Raw genomic sequence first — 20,969 nt, forward strand, 5'->3', positions numbered from 1 at the left:
AATTCCCCTGGCCAGCCATCTTTTAGACAGCCGCGGCGAAGAAGTGTCTCAAGGTGTTTTCGAAGCATCACAGTCATGATGGTACTGAATTGATTTGAGTGTCTGCATAATGGGAAGCAGCAGCAAGCGTCCGAGGGACCGGTCGCTTTCGCGGAGCCCGTCTAGGTAAACTCTGGGTGCGAATCACGGGGTATTATTGCCTTCGGTTTTTCACAAGTTGTGGCTGCCCTACCATTATGGGAAAGTTGACAATATATGGCAAGGGGACGGGGGAAAGTTGATGGCACAGAATGTGTGTCCACTCATGCCTGCATTCATGAAGCCCCTCGCTTGGCAATGACATACCAGCACCCAGAGTGGTGCTCAACTTGAGGCGGCTCAAGGTTACTGTAAGCCTTGGGGAAAGGTGCGCAGTATCAAGTCCATCGTCATGTTTGTTGCTGCATTCAATTGCCTCTGTGCGCCTCCATGTTACCATGTACTCTAGCGTTGAACCGCTGACGCAGCAGTCTGTGCTGCTCTGGGCTTTCCCCTTGATATGAGTCCTCCTATAGCCCTAAACAAGGAACACATTTACACGAGAGCCTTCTTCACCTTACCCGCCAATGTTACCCGCCAGCCAACCATGGCCCTTGCCCTGCATGCAATGCCACACCACATACGTCGAACCAAAGCAAGGGGTGCCGTGCAGTACATGGCCACTCTGTGTGAGTGCTGCTCCTTTCCACATGCATTTATACCGGTGCTCCTGTCCTTGTGAACCGTACGGCAACTTTGTTCACATGTCTCTTGGCTCTAACCGTAAGCCGAAATAAACCCGGATTCGCCGAATTCCGCTGTCACCCCCTTTGAGCCGTCACTGGTGGGCGATGTTCGCTCAATATTCCCTTCGTGCCGACCAGGAAGAAGTCCGACAAAGACAAGCGAAAAGAGAAAGACAAGGATTCCCGCAAGCGCGCGTCGCCCTCACGCTCACCCTCGCGTTCGCGGTCTCCAGCCGGCAAGTACGACAAGTACGATAGCCGGCGCGGCGGAAGCCGGCGCAGCTTATCCAGGAGCCCCCCCCGACGCGACAGGGACCGGGACGTACACCGTGATTCGTACCGGGATAGGGACTCGTCGTACCGCGGATCGCGCGACTACAGGGATCGGGATTACCGAGAGCGGGAGAGGGAGAGGGAAAGGGAGCGAGAGAAGGAACGGGAGCGAGAGAAGGAACGGGAGCGAGAACGGGAGCGAGAACGGGAACGAGAACGGGAACGAGAACGGGAACGAGAGCGAGAGCGGGAAAAAGAGCGAGAACGCCGAGCGAGGCGGAGATCACGGTCCTGGTCTAGATCGGCATCTCGATCCAGATCATCCGGTAGGCGCGGAAAATCTGAATCCAGATCTAGGGGCCGCTCGCGGTCCCGATCACGCGACAGATCTGCATCCAGATCTCGAAGCCGATCCAGCTCCTCATCCAGCAGCCGATCCAGGTCACCTTCCAGATCCCGTTCCAGATCCAGATCCCGGAACCGCCGCAGCAGGAGCCGCAGCAGAGGCCGCAGCCATAGTCGCGGTCGCAGCCGGCGCCGCAGCGGCAGTCGAGGCAAAGGTCGGTCTCGGAGCCGGAGCCGCGACCGCGTCGGCGGTGCTGACGGCCCGCAGGGCCCGGCTCGCGCGGCGGCACATGATGGCAGGCCAGGCGGTGTTGCGGCTGGGACAACAGCTGTCGAACCTGCGGTTAAGGGAGGAAGCGCGGCAGCTGCAGCAGCTGCTGCAGCTGTAGCAGCCGCAACGGGAGATGACGACGGGGCAGCGGGGTTGCTCTCCGCAGAGGCCCTTGAAAGGTGAGCACTAATTTGCATGCATATATGTGTGTATGTATGTGTGTTTTGATAGATCAGCGGATTACAGCGGATCCGAAAAGATCGCTTTGTCCCTTTGTGCTGCACCGCAGCCGGTTCCGTTACTGCGAATGTTAATGCTGTTGAACAGCTGCATTCACCAGCCGCCGCATCCATTCCAAAACGCCGGCCGCCGTCACACTCGCAACTGTGATGCGCGCACCGACGCGCCGCGTCCTCACGGGACCTCCTCCTCTATCTCAACTCCACATCACCCACTTCCTGCCTGCCTGACCAGGCTCCTCACCCATGCCCAAGCGCCTGCTTTTCCTCATGTTGTGAAAGCGCTCTCTTCCTCCCCATTCCCACGACTGTGCCCCGGTTCCTCCTAACGGCATTGCCCTCTTCCTACCTTGTTTTCCACCTCTTTTTATCCTGTGTTCAACTATGTCCCTCCTTACTTTTCCCTACCTAGTTATTCCATATCTGCTTTTGTATGTGTCCTCCGTATCTGAGAACCCCTGTCCACCCGGTCTGAACTCACACCAGGAAACGTGCCGAGCTTCAGTCCCGGCTGGTGGCTGAGGAGTTGGAGCGGCGGGTGGCGGCGTATGTGGAGGAGCGGGTGGCCGCGGTACTCAACAGCGAGGCTGTTCAGCGGGAGCTGCAGACGCGGTTGGAGCGGGAGCGGCGGGCAATAGAGGAACAGGTGAGCGAAATGAAGGAGGGAGTGCCCCTTTCGGGTGCTTGCATATTTTTGTTTCCTTCACGGAACAGGTTGCTAACGATTTTTCTTGGTGTGCGTCTGGGTGCGTTTTTGCTGTATGATGTCATGTGTTCGGGTGCTTATTAGCCTGACAGGGTCTCGATCCTGTTTGGCTGGGGTGCAGAAAACATAGTTACAGCGGCGCCTGCGGACCTTCTTGATTGCCATTTAATGCCGCCTGTCGGAAGAGCGACTTGGTCAGGGCGCTTTTTGTTCTCTCAAATGTGAACGTTTTAACTTGTAGATCTTACATTCCTTTTTACGCTGCCATGCACACCTGGAATTTATGTTTTCTTCGCTTCGCTTGTTTCTTTCTTCCCGAATTAAGTCGTAATCCTGCGTTGCGCGCACGTATTGAAAAATGCGTAGGTTGAACGGGAGTTGGTCGCGGAGCGAGAGCGGGCCGCCCGGGAGGAGGAGGCGCGGCGCGAGGCGATTCGTGCGCAGCAGCAGGAGCTGGAAGAGCTGGAATTGGAGCGGAAAAAAGAGGTGAGGCCGCTAGAGGAGACGCGGCGGTCCACGATTTTCCGCGTTATCTAACTGTAATCCTGTTCAAGGAGCGGCATTCAGTCCCGTTGGCGGGCCCCTAGCTTTGGAAAGGGTTGTGCGCGACTGGTTGTAGCATTCAAGACCGGATTTGCGAAGGTGGGTTTTAGATATTAAGGCGGGGCGGCAGGCGTGGTGAGTCTCGGTATCATGTATAAGTTCTCCTTGTTGCGGCATCCCCCTTCTTCTAGCGTACATGTGTGTGCGTGCCAGCATCGCCAACGTCACGTCCTGTACCACATTCTGCTGCGGATGCCTCAGCGTCAGCGTCAGGGTGGTGTTGCCTTAACCTCGCCCTGCGGGTGTTGTCCCGAATCTCGCGCGGCCTTCCCCAGGAGGAGGAGGCCGCCAAGCGGCGCAGAGAGGAAGAGGCACGGCAGCTGGAGCAGCATTTCTTGGAGCTGCAGCGCAAGCAGCAGGCCAAGATGGAGGAAGAGGAGAGGTGTGTAGGAAGACTCGATTGACGGGGAGGGCCCGCAGGGGATGAATGGGGAAAGCGTACTCTTGGTTTCATTTGTGACGAAGAAGGTGTGTGCGAGGTAGGTGGTCTCAAGTGCTGGGGTGTATGGGAGGGGCTCAACCACCAGGCCAGGTTCTTTGTTGTATTCTGTCAAGGCGAGGGCTGGGGTTGGTTCTGCCGAGCGGCAACACGCGCACAAGATCCCCCTTGCGGCTCAGTTCATTCAAACACATGATCTCAGGAACCCGGTACAAGGTTTGTGTCGCCCTCAATCTGCTTTGTGCTTTTACTGTCGACAGGAAGAAGAAAGAGGATGAGGACCTGAAGCGGCAGCAACAACTGATTCTGGGGAAGGGCCGCAAGAAGATGTCTTTCAGTCTCGGCTTCAAGATGTAGCTGCACCTCTGACTCTTAACCTTCGCGGAGTTCCCCGCGGCTGGGGAATCCGGAGGCCTGAGAATGCACAGTATGACGACCCTGGAGTCGGGCGAGATTTGCGGCGTTTTTGTGAAAGAGGGCCCTCGGTTTGATGGGGGCTGTAGCCGAACTACACAAAAGCGTAGGGCGCGCGTCCGCGAAGGTTGCTCGTCGTCGCCGTTAGTGGCAAAGGCCTTAACATGCTTGCTCACGTTCTCTGACATACATTGCACGTGATATTTATGTGTCACGCAAGACATCACGTGTCAAAAGTTGTCATTTCATTGCATGACTTGACGGTTACGTCGTTTAAGGTCGTACAGAAAGTTCAATGCGAAGGATGAATGGTTGCAATATTTGTCCAAATCATGATGAAGAGGTCGTAAATTTGCAGCAAACATTCATGCAGCTCGTAAAATAATAGATTCCGCTAACGTCAAAGAAGGTAAGCGTGGAGGAATCCGCAATAGCTTCCCCCCACATGAGGCCCTTGGAGACCGGCCGCAATAGTTAGCCCACGTGGGCCGTGTCTTCAATAATAATGCGTTTAGCAGTATTTCTCCCCTGATTTCGACACCCAACAACGGCCACATATCTGCAACGTCGCGAAGTGGCTAAAGGGTCACTAAAAATAAAGACGCCCGAGCAGAAAAAGCTAGGTTGGTGTATGTGCGGCACGCGCAGGGTAGTGAAAGCACAATCCTTCTGCACGTAAACCTTCAATCACCCCAGGCATCACATGTACCACAGGCGTACGGAGCGTGGACACGTGACTTTCTCATTTCCTAATCAATGCAAGGTTGACTGTTTCAACGGAAGGAAAGTACAAAGCGGAAGGTCACTTCAAGGCTGCAATCCTTTTCGTGGTAAAGATGACTCACTTAAATTGCTAAGGCTAAGCATAAATCCAACAGGTCTCCCTGACAAATACTCCAGCAGTTCGGGTGTCATTTGTACCAAGCACTTTTTTCTGCGCCGTATCGTACTGCGCTGCAAAAAGCAGACAGCATCACCTCAAGAAGTTTGCTACGGCCAACCGCACGGTGCTGTGGCCCTTGTAAAGCCGATGCTCTAGGCAGGCCGCGGCATCACCCCCTGTGGTCTAGTGGCGTGGCTTGCCTTCCCCTCTCGAGAATTCCGCACAAATGCTGCACAAGAGCTTACCTGGTTCCGGAGCTGTTCAGCCTTCGCCACTAGTTACCATTTGTACAAGGCCCTTTACCCCAAGAATACACGTGCCGCCATGCGTCATTCGGCTGTTTCCTTTTTCCTTACCAACTTCGCCACTTCCCATCGCGAAAAATATTCTACGGGCAATACACGGCACAGCCACCGACGCCTGCACGCGCAAAATACCGTGCCGTGCCAAAGACATGAGGACCGGCGTAACAAAGCGCGCACTGTGCAGAACGTCCATCCTGGCGGTTGGCAGCACTACTCTATTATCCCCCTCTCCCTAGCACCTAAAGGTGTCCTTCTGGGTCCACACACGCTCGCATGTGTTCCTTACTCAGCGGCACGCACGCCCCTTCCAAAGCCCAACAACTGTCAGTTGGGGTTTCCCCCAAAACCCAAACCCTACCCAAGCCATGCATCCCCGATACATACACGGCCCTTCACAACTACGCAAGAAATCAGTAAGTGCAGGTCCCCTTGGTCCGTACGCACCGGAAGATATGCCTGAGCACAGCCACACCACCTTCCCTCCGAACCCCCCTCCACCTGCCAGCAGCTAATGTGTATGGTTCCGGTGCTGTGGTCCTCTGCAGTCCGGCCCTCGACTAATCCGCTATCATCCAGCTGGCTAGCTCCGAGGTCTTCAAAACCACCCTGCAATCATAACTCCTTCCTTCGTGCAACTCTCGGCCTTCGGCCCTAGGGCCTAGGCTCCGCTGCCGATTGGGACAGGCCATCTGACACACAGCAGTCCGTTCCGTTGCATACAGGACCTGACGTGCGTCCCTCAGGCTGGAGGAAACCAGCTAGCCAGCCAGCCAGAGCGTCACACAGTGCGCAAAAACACGTGTCGGTCGTGTCGGTCATGTACAGCACACAAGACATGTGTACAGCACGCAGACAAGGGTTAGGAACTGGGACTCACCGATGTCCCGACAGCCCGCAACGCAACCTCTTCACATCCAGTGAGCGTCCACGGGTCCAAACATAACACGCAGTCCATGCCACTCACCGCAAACGAGAAAAGTCCAGAGTATGGAAGGGCGGAAAGTGCCCTTCACCCATTTTGGGCGCCTGCCGTCGTCAACGACGTTGACGCAGGAAGTGCGAAGGAATCTGAAATCCGGAATTCACATTCCATTGCCAAGCCGGAGGTCGGCAAACCGCCGGCTGCTGCCCCGCTAACATCAAGAACACATCGCCTGGCGCTCTCCCAATGGCACCTGCAGCGACCCACGGTTCCTTCTAATACCGCCTTCTCTTCCACACGCTCGTCATCCACCAAGCTGCCAACGCTGCTCTCTAAGCTTCTGGCCGATTCCTTCTTCTCCTTTCCCCCTTCATTAATCAATCTCGCAGCGCCTGCACCGACGCGGCGTTGTAGACGCGCCAAATGGTCTCTCCGAGCAAGTTGGCAACCGACAAAATGGTCAGCTGCGGGAAAATGTTCTCCGGCGGCACCGGGATAGTGTTGGCGACAATGACCTCTTGGAATACACCGCTTGATAGGCGCTCCACTGCTGGTGGTGAGAACACCGCGTGAGTGGCGCAGGCGTACACCTCCCGGGCGCCCTCCTTGGCCAGCACCTTGGCCGCGTTGGTAATCGTCCCGGCGGTGTCAATCATATCATCCACGAGCACCGCCACCTGCGGTACCGCCACAGCGGTAGGCAGCACAGCGCCCGATTCGGGCGACGACGGCAACAGCAGGAGGATAATGTTGCTATCGCTAGGAATATTTCCAGGGAAAAGGGGAGTATTGCCCCTCCTGCTCTGATAAGCTGAAGGGGTTGGCTGTCAGGGCGCCCCAATGTATCCCCAAGCTTAGCCCGGCTTTCCCCCAAGCCCGGCTCACACCCCGCCGGATCAGAACCTCTCTCAGCCGCAGACAGACACGCGCACCTTGCCGCGCACATCACCAATGAGATTCATGACCTCCGATACGTTGTGCGCCGAGCGCCGCTTGTCCACAATCGCCAGCGGCGCGTCGTTCAGCTTCTTTGCAAATGCGCGCGCACGCGCCACGCCGCCCACATCCGGCGACACCACTACAAGGTCCCCTGTTGCAATTCGTTTCGAGGCCAGGTAATCCAAAATTACCGTCTCCCCGTAAACATGATCCACAGGAATATCAAAGTACCCGACGCACTGTCCCGAGTGCAAGTCGATGGCCAAGACTCGATCGGCACCGGCCTCCGTGATTAGATTGGCCGTCAGCTTGGCGGCGATAGATTCTCGACCCTGGACTTTGCGGTCGGCGCGCGCGTAGCCGTAGTACGGCACGACAGCGGTGATGGAGCGGGCCGAAGCGCGGCGGCATGCGTCAATCATGATGAGCAGTTCCATAAGGTGGTCGTTGACGGGGGGACACGTGGGCTGAATTAAAAACACGTCACAGCCGCGAATGGACTCCTGCAAGGTAAGGGGAGTGGAGCAGGAGGCAAACAGGGAAGTGTGGGCGGGAAAAACACGTGTGTGATGTGCATACTGTCGTGTAGCTTCTTTCGTCCCGCGTGCTATTTTGTGTATGATGCGTTTATGACATGTGTCTATGTGCCTTTGCCGTGTTGCAACTGCCGGAAGGTCGCAGAGACAGCGGCGGATCAAACAGAGGACGCACGGAAGAACTACGCAAGGCTCTCCTCGCCATGCACCTCTCTCCTCAAGACTCCACAAGAGAAAGCAAAACCTCTCTCCTCAAGACTCCACAAGAGAAAGCAAACCAGACAAATCACAGGACCGCAGCGCACCTGGATTTGGACATAGATTTCGCCGTCAGCAAACCGTTTGCACTTGATTTTCCCTAGCTCCAGTCCTAAATAGTGCGCAACCTCATTCGCCAGGATCTGCGGGAGGCGTGGAGACCATCCATCCAACGGCCGGAGGTTAAGTGGTTTCAGGACAGGCCCCGGTGCTCCCATAGCATAGCACAGGTGTGCAGACTGGGTTGACGCTCCCCGGGCAGTCGAAAGATTGGATAGAAGAAGGAAACCCAAATCCCAAATGCATTTGCTCGCCTTGGTGATATCTGTGGGCCATCTCCACAAAAAAAGAGATAGCATAGCAGACAGCATGCCTGGCAAAGGCTGACAGACAGTATTCATCATCAGCAGGAGCTGCCTGCGAAAGGTCGCGTCGTTGCTGGTGCTGCCGCCTTTGTGGGTGCGCTAAAGGCACCCGGCCCCAGCCCGCGGGCCTACCGGGTTGGACGTGCCGGAAAAGAGGCGGAGGCGGCTTAAGGAGGCGGGTGTGGGTTGTGGATGTCGCCCGGTGGGGCGTCGGTATTGGTTCTCCCAGTCGGGAACTTCCAGGATGGGTCGGTTCGGAACGGCCCCCTTGGGTAAGCCTACGGGAACGCCGTTGACTCCAGCAGGACGCGCCTCTTGCAGCATGCATTGCACGCGGCCCGCCGCTCCCTGCGTGCATAGGAGCAAGGTAAATGAACGGCGAGAAGGCACTCCCCCTGGATGGCCTTCGCCGCGTGTGTAATATGGCGAAAGGCTCCTGGGAAGGCACTCACCCTGCCACCGGCGGCAAGGCGGCATACGGGGGTGGTACGCACAAGCCTTGCACCTGCACGCAGCACATGCGCCGACCATGTCAGGAAGCCACAACAACACTTAAGCTGTGGGATGGGACTGAGAAACGGGCGCAAATGTCGATATGGCTATGTCACCGCGCCGCCGGCCCACCTGCAACAGAGCGGTAACTGGAAGTCTGCATGTTTCAAGCGTTCCTCAACCTACGAAGTTACTTCCGCTCAAAAAGCTATCATCGACTATGGTGGTTAAAGACCCATAAAGTGAGTGCTTACGATGGCTCGCGCGGCTTATGCAACGACAGAAGGATGCTATGCAAAGGCGCAGACACGTTTTCTGTCCAAAGGATTTTGCGTACGCATGTGAAACTCGTGCTTGCGGGGGCCTAAACCTATTCGCCGTACAAGGTCAATTATGAGGCTTCTGAGACAGCCCATATTGTACGTTTGAATTGAAGGTAACCATGTGATTGCTTTTCCTTGCCAACATGCATAAAAACGTGTTTAAGCAGAATGCGATTGTTACAGTGGACCCCGACCGGGTTGAGTACAACCCTCCTTGGAACGTCTTCCGCACAACGCTGTGGGCCTTATTCATAAATAACTCGGCCAAGCCTGTGCTAACTTCACTGGACACAAATCATCAGCTAGTACGCTCAGACATAGAAGATCAGACTCAGAAGTAAACCCTCAGACCTATCAATTGTTGTCCGGTAAAGGCAGACGACCTTGTTCGAATCGTCGACTGACAATGGGTGTTGGTCGGTTGTCCGGCACCTGCCTCCATAGTTTTGGCGGGCTGTCCCGGGTCGCAAAAGCAGTTAATCGGCCCCAGAAGTCGGAGATGACCACGTAGCCACTGCGGTTGAGGGCGGATGTAGGCAGGGACATATTGCCCTGAAGACCCTTCCTGCACATCAAACGGCGACCGAGATTGAGCGAACTAATGGCCGCAAGGCACACAACCTCCCACATATAAATGGTGGGGGGCGGAATACCCAACCGCAAATTGCCCTCGGGGTAATGCATTCTGGAAGTACCAGCTCGTTCTGCAGAGCCTCATGGAGACCCATTGCGATCAGCTGCTTGTGGCAACGGTGGTGGTAGTGGTGTCCGCTACCCGAGATGCCCTCGGCACTTAAGTGAAAAGTGGCGATGTCAGGGGCCTTGGCGCCATTGCCAAAGGCGACAATGCCGGAGCGGATGTAGATACCCTTAGGGTCGCGGGTACCCTCCGAGACGCCACCCGTGTTGATAATCCGAACGTTCTGGCATGCGAGCACAGATGTGGGTGGGAAGGCAGGTTTACAACCCACGAACAACCATAAGGCAGGTAAACGGGCCGAGGATAGGGATCGAACAGAAAGCAAAACGGAAAACCGAAATAAAGCAAGACTCTAAGATTACGCACTTTGCCGAGCATAACGAGCTCCCTAGCACACTTTCGCCTACTCTTTCTGCCACATGCTTACAGAGCTCGCGGTACGGAATACCCCAAAATCTTTCCGTCAAAAGGAAGGCTGGGGTTGGGGCATTACAGTGCCTTAAGGCGGCAGGGTCTGAGTCAGCGTTTCACTGTCGTCCTTGACTTGTCTCACTGTAGCATCCTCCTGTTCCGCAGTGTTGTGCTGATGCACCCGACCATTTCGGGGTCCACTGTAACAAATCGCATTTTTCTGTTACCCTGGCTCAAGGGATCCGCCAAGGCCTTTGAACGGACTGCAAAGCGCTTCCCCGTGTCCACATTCCTTCAGTCCTCACAACTCCAAGTGTCACGTATTATGGTCGTAGATCCCTTTGCATGGTCTCATGTTTCTGGTCTTCAAGTAGACCTCAACTTGGCCACGCTAGCCTGGATGTGGCCGTGTGCACGTACTGTCTGTTTACTTCACTAGGGTTTGCGTTTTCTCTTTTTTTCGCTCAAAATCAGTCTTTATGAAAGCGCTGTTGTTTCGCAGACGGGTTTCACTGGACTTCGCCCAATGTCATCCTGTTTGTGCTGCGGGTTTCAGCTGCTGCCAGCGTTCACCTGCAAACCCAGGGCTGAAGCCATTCAGCGCCCCTGTAGCCAGCCAACGTGTTTAACACGGCTTACATGCAACGCACGTGTAGTCGAAGGGATGACGGGAAAGGTCGGTTATCGGTTGCGTTTCGATCCCAACTCTGTCGACTTTTCGACAAGAACGGACATTCGCAACGTCGTAGTTTTTTACTCAGGCATCCACACAAGCGTGCCCATTCCATGCATATCACAGCTGCTTGAAAAGCGCCTGAGGATGTTAGGCACGAAGTAGACAGGGGTAACACTCGTCGCGCTGCTTAAAACCCTCGTGACGGTTCCCACCGGCCGGTCACACACACAGTCTCGTAGCCACGGTAACACGAGCTCAGCACGTCTGCGCTAGCTCTGGACTGTGGGCGCGGCCCCCTCTGCAGGGTGTTGCTGTGCAGGGTCCTGCTATCCTATGACTTGCTCAAGCCATGAGTTTCAGCCGTTTCCATTCCCACCGTCTAGTAGCAAAGCTCCATTTTATGGATGACATCTCTAGGAGTTAGATTCATGTCATGTTACGCTGGTCGTCCCGTATGTGTCGTACAATTAAGCTCACGAGCATCAAAGCACGAGTGCATTCATCCTAGCTGGAAGTGGAACTTGTGTAGTTCGCAAAGTGAATATTTTTGGCGGTCGGACACGCCCTGTCAGCCGCCCTGAACAAAGCAAGGGCCTCTGTCCTAGGCGCAAGACCGAGTATACTACTTTTAGGGCATCTGCCTTGCATTTTTATCATCCGATATGGCTCTGCGCAGCGCGTCAGGCGTCACGCTTGGGGCAAGTCGTCTCTTGCCGTGCCTCAGTGCTCAGCTTTCTCGTGAGCTGCAGACCTGTCTAGTTACCGGTAAGATATAAGATTCTCTTGCAATACTATGGGTGTTTTTTATGAGTAGAGGATTACGCACAATTTTCGCTTGATGGATACCGGCAATGGGCCTCGTTCTGTTCAGCAGGCCGCGATGATCAGTCAACGGAAGTACAGCAACAGGTATTATCTATAATCATTATCTATGTATGTATTAGGTACGTCTTTGGGCGCTTTGGTCGCTGAAACGAGACCCTTGCTTTTGGCTTGTTAACAGGGTCCCCTCCAGCAGCAGCAGTACGTGAGGGAGAAGGTCAACAATGCTCCGCTTGGTCTTGGGTTTGCGGCTCAAGCCCTATTTAAGGTTGGTAACCTATCTAAGGGTGGAGCACCCGTTACCAGCCGAACATCTTCGTACATGTTTTTCCTTCCTGCTTTGCAGGCTCCCCAGCAGCCGTGTCTCGCGCAGCCTGGCATCTCCGCAGCGCCTTTCCTTCCCACGCGTGCGGTACGCACCAGCCGCCTCCCGGGTATGGCCCGCATGGCAGGCCTGCCACGGTTTCCACTGGTGAGTTGGACAGATTTGCCAAGCGTGTTCCGAATCGTAAGCTTTTACATATCGCCTTGTAAAGAAATATTCTAGCTACCGCGTGTATTAGACTTGCCGTTTGCAGCCTGTCCCGGAATGCGCAGCGCTATCAAATACACACATCCAGGAACCTACAATTTTTCTTAACCCCTGACCAAGAAATTCCCCCTCTGCTTGCATCTTGACTCCCCTTATCTGTTACATACACGTGTAACACAGCAGATGGGCAGGGGAACGGTTGTCAGCATAGCCACCATTGCCCCACTTAAGCTGTAAACAATGCCAATGCCGCGCTCGTGCGGCTCATCAAGGGGTCTTGAAACCCCAAGCCATATCATTTCCTATCCTGGCCGGGCCCCGTGGTGACCAAACTCGACTCAAAATGCTCGTACACGTATTTCGCAATGCAGGCCCAACATCGCGCCTACAACGCCTGGTCACCCGCCCAGCGTTACTTCGTGGAGGGGGACCACGTGATCGCGGCAGAGGCAAATCGCACCTTCCAGTTCACCGGTAAGTAGTTTTCCAATGGCGGCAGTGAGGGAGGGAGTAGGTGAATGTGTACATGCAGGAAGGGAGTAATAAGATGAGGACGTGTGAATGGCTGTTGGGCGATGAGCGAGGGATACGTGAGTGACTGGCTGCATGTAGGTAAGCCCGCGTGTCTCGATTTCTACGGGGTTTGTGGTAGTGTTGTGTGTGTGTGTTTGCGGCGAGTGTTTTGGGGCATACACACACACAGATGCAGACTCTTCAAGAACATCTAGTTGGATGATTCAAGCTATGCCTACAGTTTCATTGGAAAAGTCGAACACGTCGCTGGAAAACGAACTCGCATCGGTAAAGTTAATCGTCTACCGCCATCGGCATTTCCCTCATCGCGGCTCGAAAAATCATTTAAACACAGGCAGGAACTGGGACTGGAAGTGAGTGTGTAGAATGTCTGTGTACGGGTGCAACGATGATCCAAATTGGAAAGAAGTCTGGGAGCTTGCAAGCCTGGAGGGTGGGGATAAAGGGGGAGATTGCTGGACAGGGGCGCTGTGGTGGTGTCTCGATGGCGGTGCGGGATTTCTTATCCTGGCGTGGCACCGAAGGAGCTGGGCTGATAATAAGAAGAGACGAGAAGTGGCGATGGTCATTGGTCTCATTGGTCTCTGTTTTTGTTTGCTGTTGCCCATGCTGTTCAACGCTGTAGGCCTGGACTCGGGCAGCTTCTACCCCTATGTCATCGCCACCGCCATCTCTACCGTCATTGCCACCGTGTTCATCGTGGTGCCCCTGGTGGTGGCGCCCTCGAGGGTGGACCTGGACAAGTCGAGCGCCTACGAGTGCGGCTTTGATGCGTTTGGGGAGGTACGGATTGGCTTCAGTTGGTAAAGGAGGAGAAAAGAAATGTTTTGGTGAAGTTAGCGCGGACAGGAAGTGCTGAGGATGGCGCGCGAGAAAGTTGAGTGTTGAGGAAGTATGCATGGATGTGTATGTCTGTGAGTGGGTGGGTGAATCGTGTTGTACAGCGAATTGTTATTTGTGGATGGGTATATCGCCAACCTGAGGGACTTTTGTGGTGGACTCCAAACCTTGTGGTGGTTCTGATATACACAACTGAAGGGCGAAGCGATGGAAAATATATAGAGATATATGACAGGAACTTCCGTGTGATTTTACCTGAAAATCCTGCGTGATATTCCCCCTCCTCCATCACCGCGAAGAACCCCTGTTCACTTGATGAGCTTGACCTTGTCTGACCTTGTCTGAATACGCTTGCTAGGAAAATCCTCTGTTCTGAATTCGGTCCTCTGGGTCATTCGACCTCGACCTCATTTTAACACAGCTGCTGATGCTGATGCTGATGATGCTCCATTCGCAGGCTCGCCAGACGTTCAGCGTGTCCTTCTACCTGGTGTCCATCATGTACCTGCTGTTCGACATTGAGATTGCCTACCTCTTCCCGTACGCCATGTCCCATGCCAGTCTACCCATGTACTGGACCATGAACCTTTTCCTTGCCATTCTAGTCGCTGGATTCGCGTATGAGTGGGGCATGGGCGCGCTGGAGTGGCGGGAGTGAAAGGAACGTGCTGTCCGTTGCCGAGGTTCCGGGGGCCTGTGGTTTCGGAGCTAGGGCCAGGGTTGGACAAGGGAGTGGATTCGGGTTGGGTCTGCGCGTGCGTGAAGTGTGGTGTTGGCGGCAGCGGACTGCATCTTGTTGTGGAATTTACCATAAGACCATAGGAGCGGTTGGCATGATGTAGTGAGGCGTCCTGCTGAGTGCTAGGATGTTGGCGGTTGGATGCCAACAGCAAGGTCGATTTGTGCTGAGCGCGTAGGTAATGCTCAAGCATAAATGGACGAAACGGCTTAACAATGTAACAGAATCTATGAAGACATACATTAGAAATAGTATTTATATTAGATAGCTTAATCACTTATGTCCCCGGGGCCGTCCTGAATTTATGTACCACACCCAACGCCATTCTGCACCCTCCGCAATCCCCTTCCATCGCCCACAGCACATATGGAATTACAATTATACCATTACCGTTACACCCTTGGTTAGTCACACACCTCAAGCTGTAACACACGACAAAACATTTCGCAAATGCAAATCCATGGTCTCTCCAGGTGATCGCTGAGGTCGCTGGCGGCCTGTTGTTAGAAAGACCGCTGCTCCGCACCGACCGTAGCACACACTATGCCGCGCTGCGTGCCCATGCAAAATGGTCACCCCGTTGCCCCCCTACATCCCCCTGGATGTGTGCACAACTGACATGCGCGTGCGTATGCTTACATGTCCACATCACAGTCACCGATTCGACAACAGACTAAAGGAAATGATGTCCCAAGACACGTGCACCGGTTATATAAGACCCCACCAACGCACTTCCCAAGACACTGACAGGGAAGCCCTTCCCTCCCCCTCCCCCTCTCTCTTTCTCTTTTCGCTGTTGGCCCCCTTTTTCGCAACGCATATGGCTCATTTCTAAAAAAATCATGGCTCAGATTTGCGAGGTGCGCGCCAGTGTTCGACGCATGCTTAGTATTCCGGGACTATTGGATGCAGCATTCAGAAAGACACGCGCGGCCCAACCGGTCGTCATCTGCCCCAACGAGCATGTAACTAAGCCATCTCAAGCATGGGGCTCGGATCCTAGTCCATTAGCTAACGCAAACAAATTAGCGCACCCGACATGCGCTACTGCAGCGCCCAATCATCAGCCTCCAGTCGTCTCAACACCACAATGTTGCACCAGGCCTAATCGTTTAAGTTTCTACTATGTACGTTAACAGTTACGTATACCGTTACCCGAAACCGTCACGTCCCACTTCGGCCGGGAAGTACAAACGCACCCAGAAAGCGACACCAGCGAGGTGCGGAAACACACACAAAGACAGACACCCTCAGTAATTTAGGGGGCCCACCGTCAGGAATGATGAAAACCCGCGACGATGCCAATACAGCTCAATTGCTTGCAGGCCCCAAAAAAGTCTACCGCCCCAAGCGTTGCTTACAACATCCTGAAAGGCGCAATAATTCTACACCTCACCATAAAGGTACAAGATCTGTACGAACCCGTACAAGCAGCATGGCGTGTATGTGGCTGTAGCGGTAACAAAGGAAAATGATTAAAGGAGATCCTAATGTGCTGACGTCATCACCCGTCCAACTAATACCTAAAAGCCAGGTTACCCCAGAAGCTACTTGGTCGCAGATGTCCGCTGTGTATGTGCGTGTGTGTGTATGTGTGTGTGTGCGTGTGTGTGTGCGTGTGTGTGTACGTGTGTGTATACGTGTGTATGTGTGTGTGTGTGGGTATCTGTGCTTTGATAAAGGCGGCAAATATCGAAAAACGCATACGGGAGCTCGACGCAAGGTAAACATGTCCCGCCCGGACGGCTCCTGATGGATTTTGCGGGATGACCGACTGGTCATCATGGTGCCGACAACAACCACATGCGGTGAGAAGAACCAGAGCCGGCCCACGGGTCACGGCGCCGTACAGCCTTACGGCAACCTATTTTGGGTGCTCATTCCAATCGTCAATGGTCGCACGTCGACATATATAACCCTAAGGCTATGCCGACATAACCCACGCAAAGTCCCCTGCATCAATATTTGATCCATGGGCTTGTGGTATTGGATATCCGGGTTTGGCCACAGGAGGTCACATCACGTGAGGTCAGGTCAGGGCTCTAAGGGGTACATTTGCATGGGTTCGTGATAGGGTCATGTGCGAGGCACGCCGTGTCCGGGTCATTGGGTCGCGGCGAGCCACTGAATCAATGGGGGACAGGAACCGGGATTAAAAAAAACCAGGGAGTTGGTTCCGGCAGAACCACGCCTTAATCGGTAAATCTGTCGCTAACGGCTGGCGGCCGAGACCCGCACGAAGGCACAGCTGCACGTCGTCCGGTATTCACATATCGGATCTCTACGGGTCTGAGGGTCACTGGCGGATCCAAAACTTGAATCCAGATCTAGATCCGAGGGGGAATGGTCCGCAGACCGGTACGTCAGTGGTCAGTGGTGATCCGTCACTCAGTATACCGTTTTACCGTTGCCGCCGCCGCCAACCGTCCGCGAATGACGGCCGCCATTGGCGCTCCTCGCGTCCAAGAGGAAGTCCGCCAAGAACTTCAACGGGTCGTCAGGTCGGGCCTCGTTAAGTGCACGCAGGCCCTCACGCAACACCGGGACAACCGTAGCGTCCATGTACTGCCGTACAGGAAGCCCCGCCGCCGCCGCCGTTGCGCCAACGGCAGCGGTACTCGCCGGTCCGCCACGCGCCGCCGCGGCAGTTGGCTGCGGCTGTGATGGCGGCGTTGGCGTGCGAACGCGGGCCGGCGGCGGCGATGGCGCCGGTGGGGCGGCCGGGGGCGGCGGTGGCGATGGCGCCGGTGGGGCGGCCGGGGGCGGCGGCGGCTTGATTTCCTCTGCGCTGAACGTCCCCGGCAGGAGCTTCTCGATGGTGGTCTTGAAGCGGTGGTAGGCGGCCTCCAGGTCGTCGTTCACGAGCCGCGCGTCAAAGAAGCCCGGCTCCCGCGATCTGTCAATCTCCGCGGTCGCGTTGGCCAGCCTGAGCCGCACCTTGTCCTCCGTCTCGGTGCCGCGACCCCGCAAGCGGGCCTCCAGCACCTCCAGGGAGGGCGGGTCCACGAACACGTAGCGGGCCTTGGAGGCGGCGCGGGAGGACTTGATCTTCGTGGCGCCCTAAGGGGGGAGGGAGGTTGGGGACAACAACGACAGGACAGAAGACGAGATGTGGACGGAGGAACGAGGAGGAGATGCGCCAAAAGAAGGACAGGTGGCCAACGTAAAAGCGGACGTGAGGTTGAGTTGAGGATGGGGATGTGGACGAGGGCAACGGCGGAGGAAGAGGGTCTCGTCTCACGTTATCGTGAGGACCCATTACCGCACGACTCATTTCCTTAGTCCCTATTCCCTAGCGGTCATGTAGTCATGTAGTCATCCGTACCTCCCCGGCCTCTCCCTCCTTTCCCATCTGCGCGCCAAGCCATCCCAACCCTCCATGGCCTCCCCCTCCCTCTACCTCCATGGCCTCCCCCTCCCTCTACCTCCGTAGCCTCCAACATCGATCCTTCCTAAGTTCCCACTTCACAGGCAATGGTCCGTTATGATCAATCCAGTCCAAGTCAAGGGCCCAACCCCCCACCCTCGTCAGTCGTCAACAGAGGCACTCACCTGTACGTCAATGTCGAGAACCGCGATCCGGCCCGACTGGCCAACCGCCGCCACTGCCCCCAAGCTGGTGCCGTACATGTTGCCGTGCACGTCGGCGTACTCTAGGAACATCCCCGACTCCACTTCCCGCTGCATAGACTCCCTGTGAGCGTATATGTGTGTACGTGTGTACGCGTGTGTATGAGAGAGGGGTAGACACACACACACAGACAGAAAGCAGTTCGCAGCCCTCTCTTTCTCTCCATTTCAGCCTCTCTCCCCTCCTCCTGCCCCTCATCCGCCACCTGCCCCCCCCACCTGTTCGTGAAGTGGTAGTGCACTCCGTCCTGCTCCCCGGGCCTGGGTCCGCGTGTGGTGTGGCTGACACTGAACCCGAACTTGTCTCCGTGCTCGGCCATGAGGCGGCCGATGAGGGTGCCCTTGCCCACACCGCTGGGGCCGCAAACAACCAACATGCCGCGGATGGAGGAAACCTGCGAGGAAAAGGGGGGGGGGAGGGGAGGGAAGCAGCGAGGGAGGAGGAGGAGGACGAGGGGGGCCAGGCGGATGGAGGTGATGCGGGGAAGAGAGAAGAGGGAAGGGGAGGAGAGCGACGTGGGAGAGGATGGAGGTAGCGTCCCTTGGGTGGAGCGGGAAGGGAATGTGTATACTGGGCCGGTTGAGCTGGGGTCGGGGCAGGAACCGTCGGGAAAGGTCAAAGATGAAGGATAGCATCGGCTGCGTGTTTCGAAAAACGTATGTATGCCTGTTTGTATATTTTAACACCTGGGGCGCGGATCGCGGCTACGAAGCCGTGAGTGCGTGTGGGTGCGCGTGTGCATGTGTGTGTTGGGGGAGGGGGGAGGGAGAGGATGTCGGTTGTGTCCCCCCCGTCGAACGCCCCCGGAAATGTAATCCGTTGTGCCGACGGTACCAGACGGACAGACAGACCGACAGACTGACAGACAGACAGACAGACAGACACCAACGGCCCCAACGCTCCTCGTTCCCATCACACGCGCCTGCAGAACTTCCTGAAACATCTCTTCGGCGCAATTCCGGAAAATAGACGCCGCGTACAGGCATGAAAAACAATAATCCACCGTTGGAGTATTTTTTTCCACTCTAGTTCTTCTGTCTCAATGACATTTGTCCTCCTTTGAAATTCCCCTTTGCTTTTTTCACCTAGTCTTCCCTAAACAAAGTAAACCCACCATGCCTTCTGAAAAATGTATCCTTATCTCCTTAAAGATGGATTCTGTACCACGCGCTTTCCCCCCACGGCATCCCTTTTCGAATTTAAAAATAGCAACCGCCTTTCCACGCACCGTGAAGGACCTCCCCCACCCACCACCACCACCACACATGCCCTGAATAAATGCCATCCCCTGACAACTACTCTAATTCTTCGCTAGCTAATTCACTGCGCTCCACACACGAGCTCTCCGCACGGTTCTCTGCAACCGGAACAACCCCAAGGGCCACGAGTCGCCCAGCATGAGGCACTTTGCACCCACCACCATCCGGACAATTGTAATAATAATCAAATACCTCTGAGCACATGCCCTACGTCTCCCCGTCCCTTGCCTCGGCCGTTTCTATCAACTCTGTCCATGTTAGTTCCCTGACTTTCCCTGACCCCCCTGACCCGCTTACCGGGCGCGTTCCCCCCGGCACCTGAGCCACAGACCCAATACCTTCTTCCGCCAACCCCCCAACCCCCCAACCAACCCACCTCAGCTGCGTTTTGACGTAGGCAGCTGCCTACGTCACTTCCTTCTACACGCAGCCCACCCTTAAAACAACCTCACCATGTCCTTCTCGAGGCTCAGAATCATAAAACCAAACCGCTACACCAAGGCAGTACGGCAGTACGGCGCTACGGCAGTACGATGCCCCGGGTACCTTTTGGGAGCCCGGACACACCTGCGCCATCGCCCTGGCCTCCAGCTCCTGCGCCGAGGGTCCCGGCGGCTTGATTTCCTCTGCGCTGAACGTCCCCGGCAGGAGCTTCTCGATGGTGGTCTTGAAGCGGTGGTAGGCGGCCTCCAGGTCGTCGTTCACGAGCCGCGCGTCAAAGAAGCCCGGCTCCCGCGATCTGTCAATCTCCGCGGTCGCGTTGGCCAGCCTGAGCCGCACCTTGTCCTCCGTCTCGGTGCCGCGACCCCGCAAGCGGGCCTCCAGCACCTCCAGGGAGGGCGGGTCCACGAACACGTAGCGGGCCTTGGAGGCGGCGCAGGAGGACTTGATCTTCGTGGCGCCCTAAGGGGGGAGGGAGGTTGGGGACAACAACGACAGGACAGAAGAGGCGACCGGAGGAAGCGAGGGGAGGGGGAGGAGAAGGGACGGACGTGGATAGGGACGAGGAAGGCGGAGGGGAGGGAAAGCGGAAAAGCAAAGGGAATCCGCAGGAATCCAGAGAATCAAAAAAGCAACCTACAACCTTTTTTATGCAGCGATTATTAAAGTCACCCCGGTGCAAAGCCGTACACCTTCCCCCCAACAGTGTCTGGCAGCGGGGAGCGGGAATGCAGCGGGAGCCACAAATTGGGGGAGTAGGCACAAGAGGAAAGGGCGAAGAAAGGAGGAGGGAAGGGATGGGGTTTGGGAATATCAGGCATCAGAGGAGGGAAGATAAGACTGTGATCTACAGAGCCCTGCCTCCTGCCTCTTCAGCCCTACAACCTACAACCCTCCGTAGCCTCCAACATCGATCCTTCCTAAGTTCCCACTTCACAGGCAATGGTCCGTTATGATCAATCCAGTCCAAGTCAAGGGCCCAACCCCCCACCCTCGTCAGTCGTCAACAGAGGCACTCACCTGTACGTCAATGTCGAGAACCGCGATCCGGCCCGACTGGCCAACCGCCGCCACTGCCCCCAAGCTGGTGCCGTACATGTTGCCGTGCACGTCGGCGTACTCTAGGAACATCCCCGACTCCACTTCCCGCTGCATAGACTCCCTGTGAGCGTATATGTGTGTACGTGTGTACGCGTGTGTATGAGAGAGGGGTAGACACACACACACAGACAGAAAGCAGTTCGCAGCCCTCTCTTTCTCTCCATTTCAGCCTCTCTCCCCTCCTCCTGCCCCTCATCCGCCACCTG

General features: G+C 55.7%; 4 protein-coding genes across 4 annotated transcripts; 2 read left to right on the forward strand and 2 right to left on the reverse strand.

Moving 5' to 3' along the window:
- Window positions 1-782: 782 nt before the first annotated feature.
- Window positions 783-3,997, forward strand: VOLCADRAFT_93666 (uncharacterized protein; the record flags this gene model as incomplete). Its single annotated transcript, XM_002952879.1, has 8 exons — window positions 783-801; window positions 998-1,363; window positions 1,425-1,597; window positions 1,651-1,832; window positions 2,379-2,538; window positions 2,965-3,084; window positions 3,477-3,583; window positions 3,901-3,997. The coding sequence occupies 8 exons, from the start codon at window positions 783-785 to the stop codon at window positions 3,995-3,997; spliced, it is 1,224 nt and encodes a 407-aa protein (XP_002952925.1).
- A 2,265-nt stretch (window positions 3,998-6,262) lies between these two features.
- VOLCADRAFT_82029 (uncharacterized protein) lies at window positions 6,263-8,599 on the reverse strand. Its single transcript, XM_002952971.1, has 4 exons — window positions 8,395-8,599; window positions 7,945-8,040; window positions 7,097-7,606; window positions 6,263-6,841 (listed from the first exon to the last, which is right to left on the reverse strand). The coding sequence occupies exons 1-4, from the start codon at window positions 8,584-8,586 to the stop codon at window positions 6,542-6,544; spliced, it is 1,098 nt and encodes a 365-aa protein (XP_002953017.1). The 5' UTR covers window positions 8,587-8,599; the 3' UTR covers window positions 6,263-6,541.
- A 2,782-nt stretch (window positions 8,600-11,381) lies between these two features.
- On the forward strand, window positions 11,382-14,568 carry nuo3 (NADH:ubiquinone oxidoreductase ND3 subunit). Its single transcript, XM_002952880.1, has 7 exons — window positions 11,382-11,629; window positions 11,736-11,773; window positions 11,868-11,954; window positions 12,033-12,158; window positions 12,590-12,692; window positions 13,378-13,535; window positions 14,050-14,568. The coding sequence occupies exons 1-7, from the start codon at window positions 11,527-11,529 to the stop codon at window positions 14,248-14,250; spliced, it is 816 nt and encodes a 271-aa protein (XP_002952926.1). The 5' UTR covers window positions 11,382-11,526; the 3' UTR covers window positions 14,251-14,568.
- A 2,586-nt stretch (window positions 14,569-17,154) lies between these two features.
- On the reverse strand, window positions 17,155-18,335 carry VOLCADRAFT_45159 (uncharacterized protein; the record flags this gene model as incomplete). The annotated part of the gene is made up of 3 exons (XM_002952972.1): window positions 17,155-17,391; window positions 17,884-18,025; window positions 18,181-18,335. Coding segments are annotated over 3 exons (534 nt in total), but the record flags the coding sequence as incomplete, so codon positions are not given.
- Window positions 18,336-20,969: the final 2,634 nt, after the last annotated feature.

Source organism: Volvox carteri, assembly GCF_000143455.1.
Source record: "Volvox carteri f. nagariensis unplaced genomic scaffold VOLCAscaffold_33, whole genome shotgun sequence".
In the NCBI taxonomy this organism is placed as follows: domain Eukaryota; kingdom Viridiplantae; phylum Chlorophyta; class Chlorophyceae; order Chlamydomonadales; family Volvocaceae; genus Volvox; species Volvox carteri.

Excerpts from the sequence above, each read along its gene's own strand:
- VOLCADRAFT_82029 (XM_002952971.1), bottom strand. The coding sequence starts at position 8,586 with ATGCTGCAAGAGGCGCGTCCTGCTGGAGTCAACGGCGTTCCCGTAGGC. Across the intron at positions 8,041-8,394 it reads TTTCCGGCACGTCCAACCCG|ATCCTGGCGAATGAGGTTGC; the intron begins GTAGGCCCGCGG and ends CGCCTCCCGCAG. Across the intron at positions 7,607-7,944 it reads AAATCTATGTCCAAATCCAG|GAGTCCATTCGCGGCTGTGA; the intron begins GTGCGCTGCGGT and ends CTTACCTTGCAG.
- nuo3 (XM_002952880.1), top strand. The coding sequence starts at position 11,527 with ATGGCTCTGCGCAGCGCGTCAGGCGTCACGCTTGGGGCAAGTCGTCTC. Across the intron at positions 11,630-11,735 it reads GCAGACCTGTCTAGTTACCG|CAGGCCGCGATGATCAGTCA; the intron begins GTAAGATATAAG and ends CGTTCTGTTCAG. Across the intron at positions 13,536-14,049 it reads GCTTTGATGCGTTTGGGGAG|GCTCGCCAGACGTTCAGCGT; the intron begins GTACGGATTGGC and ends CTCCATTCGCAG.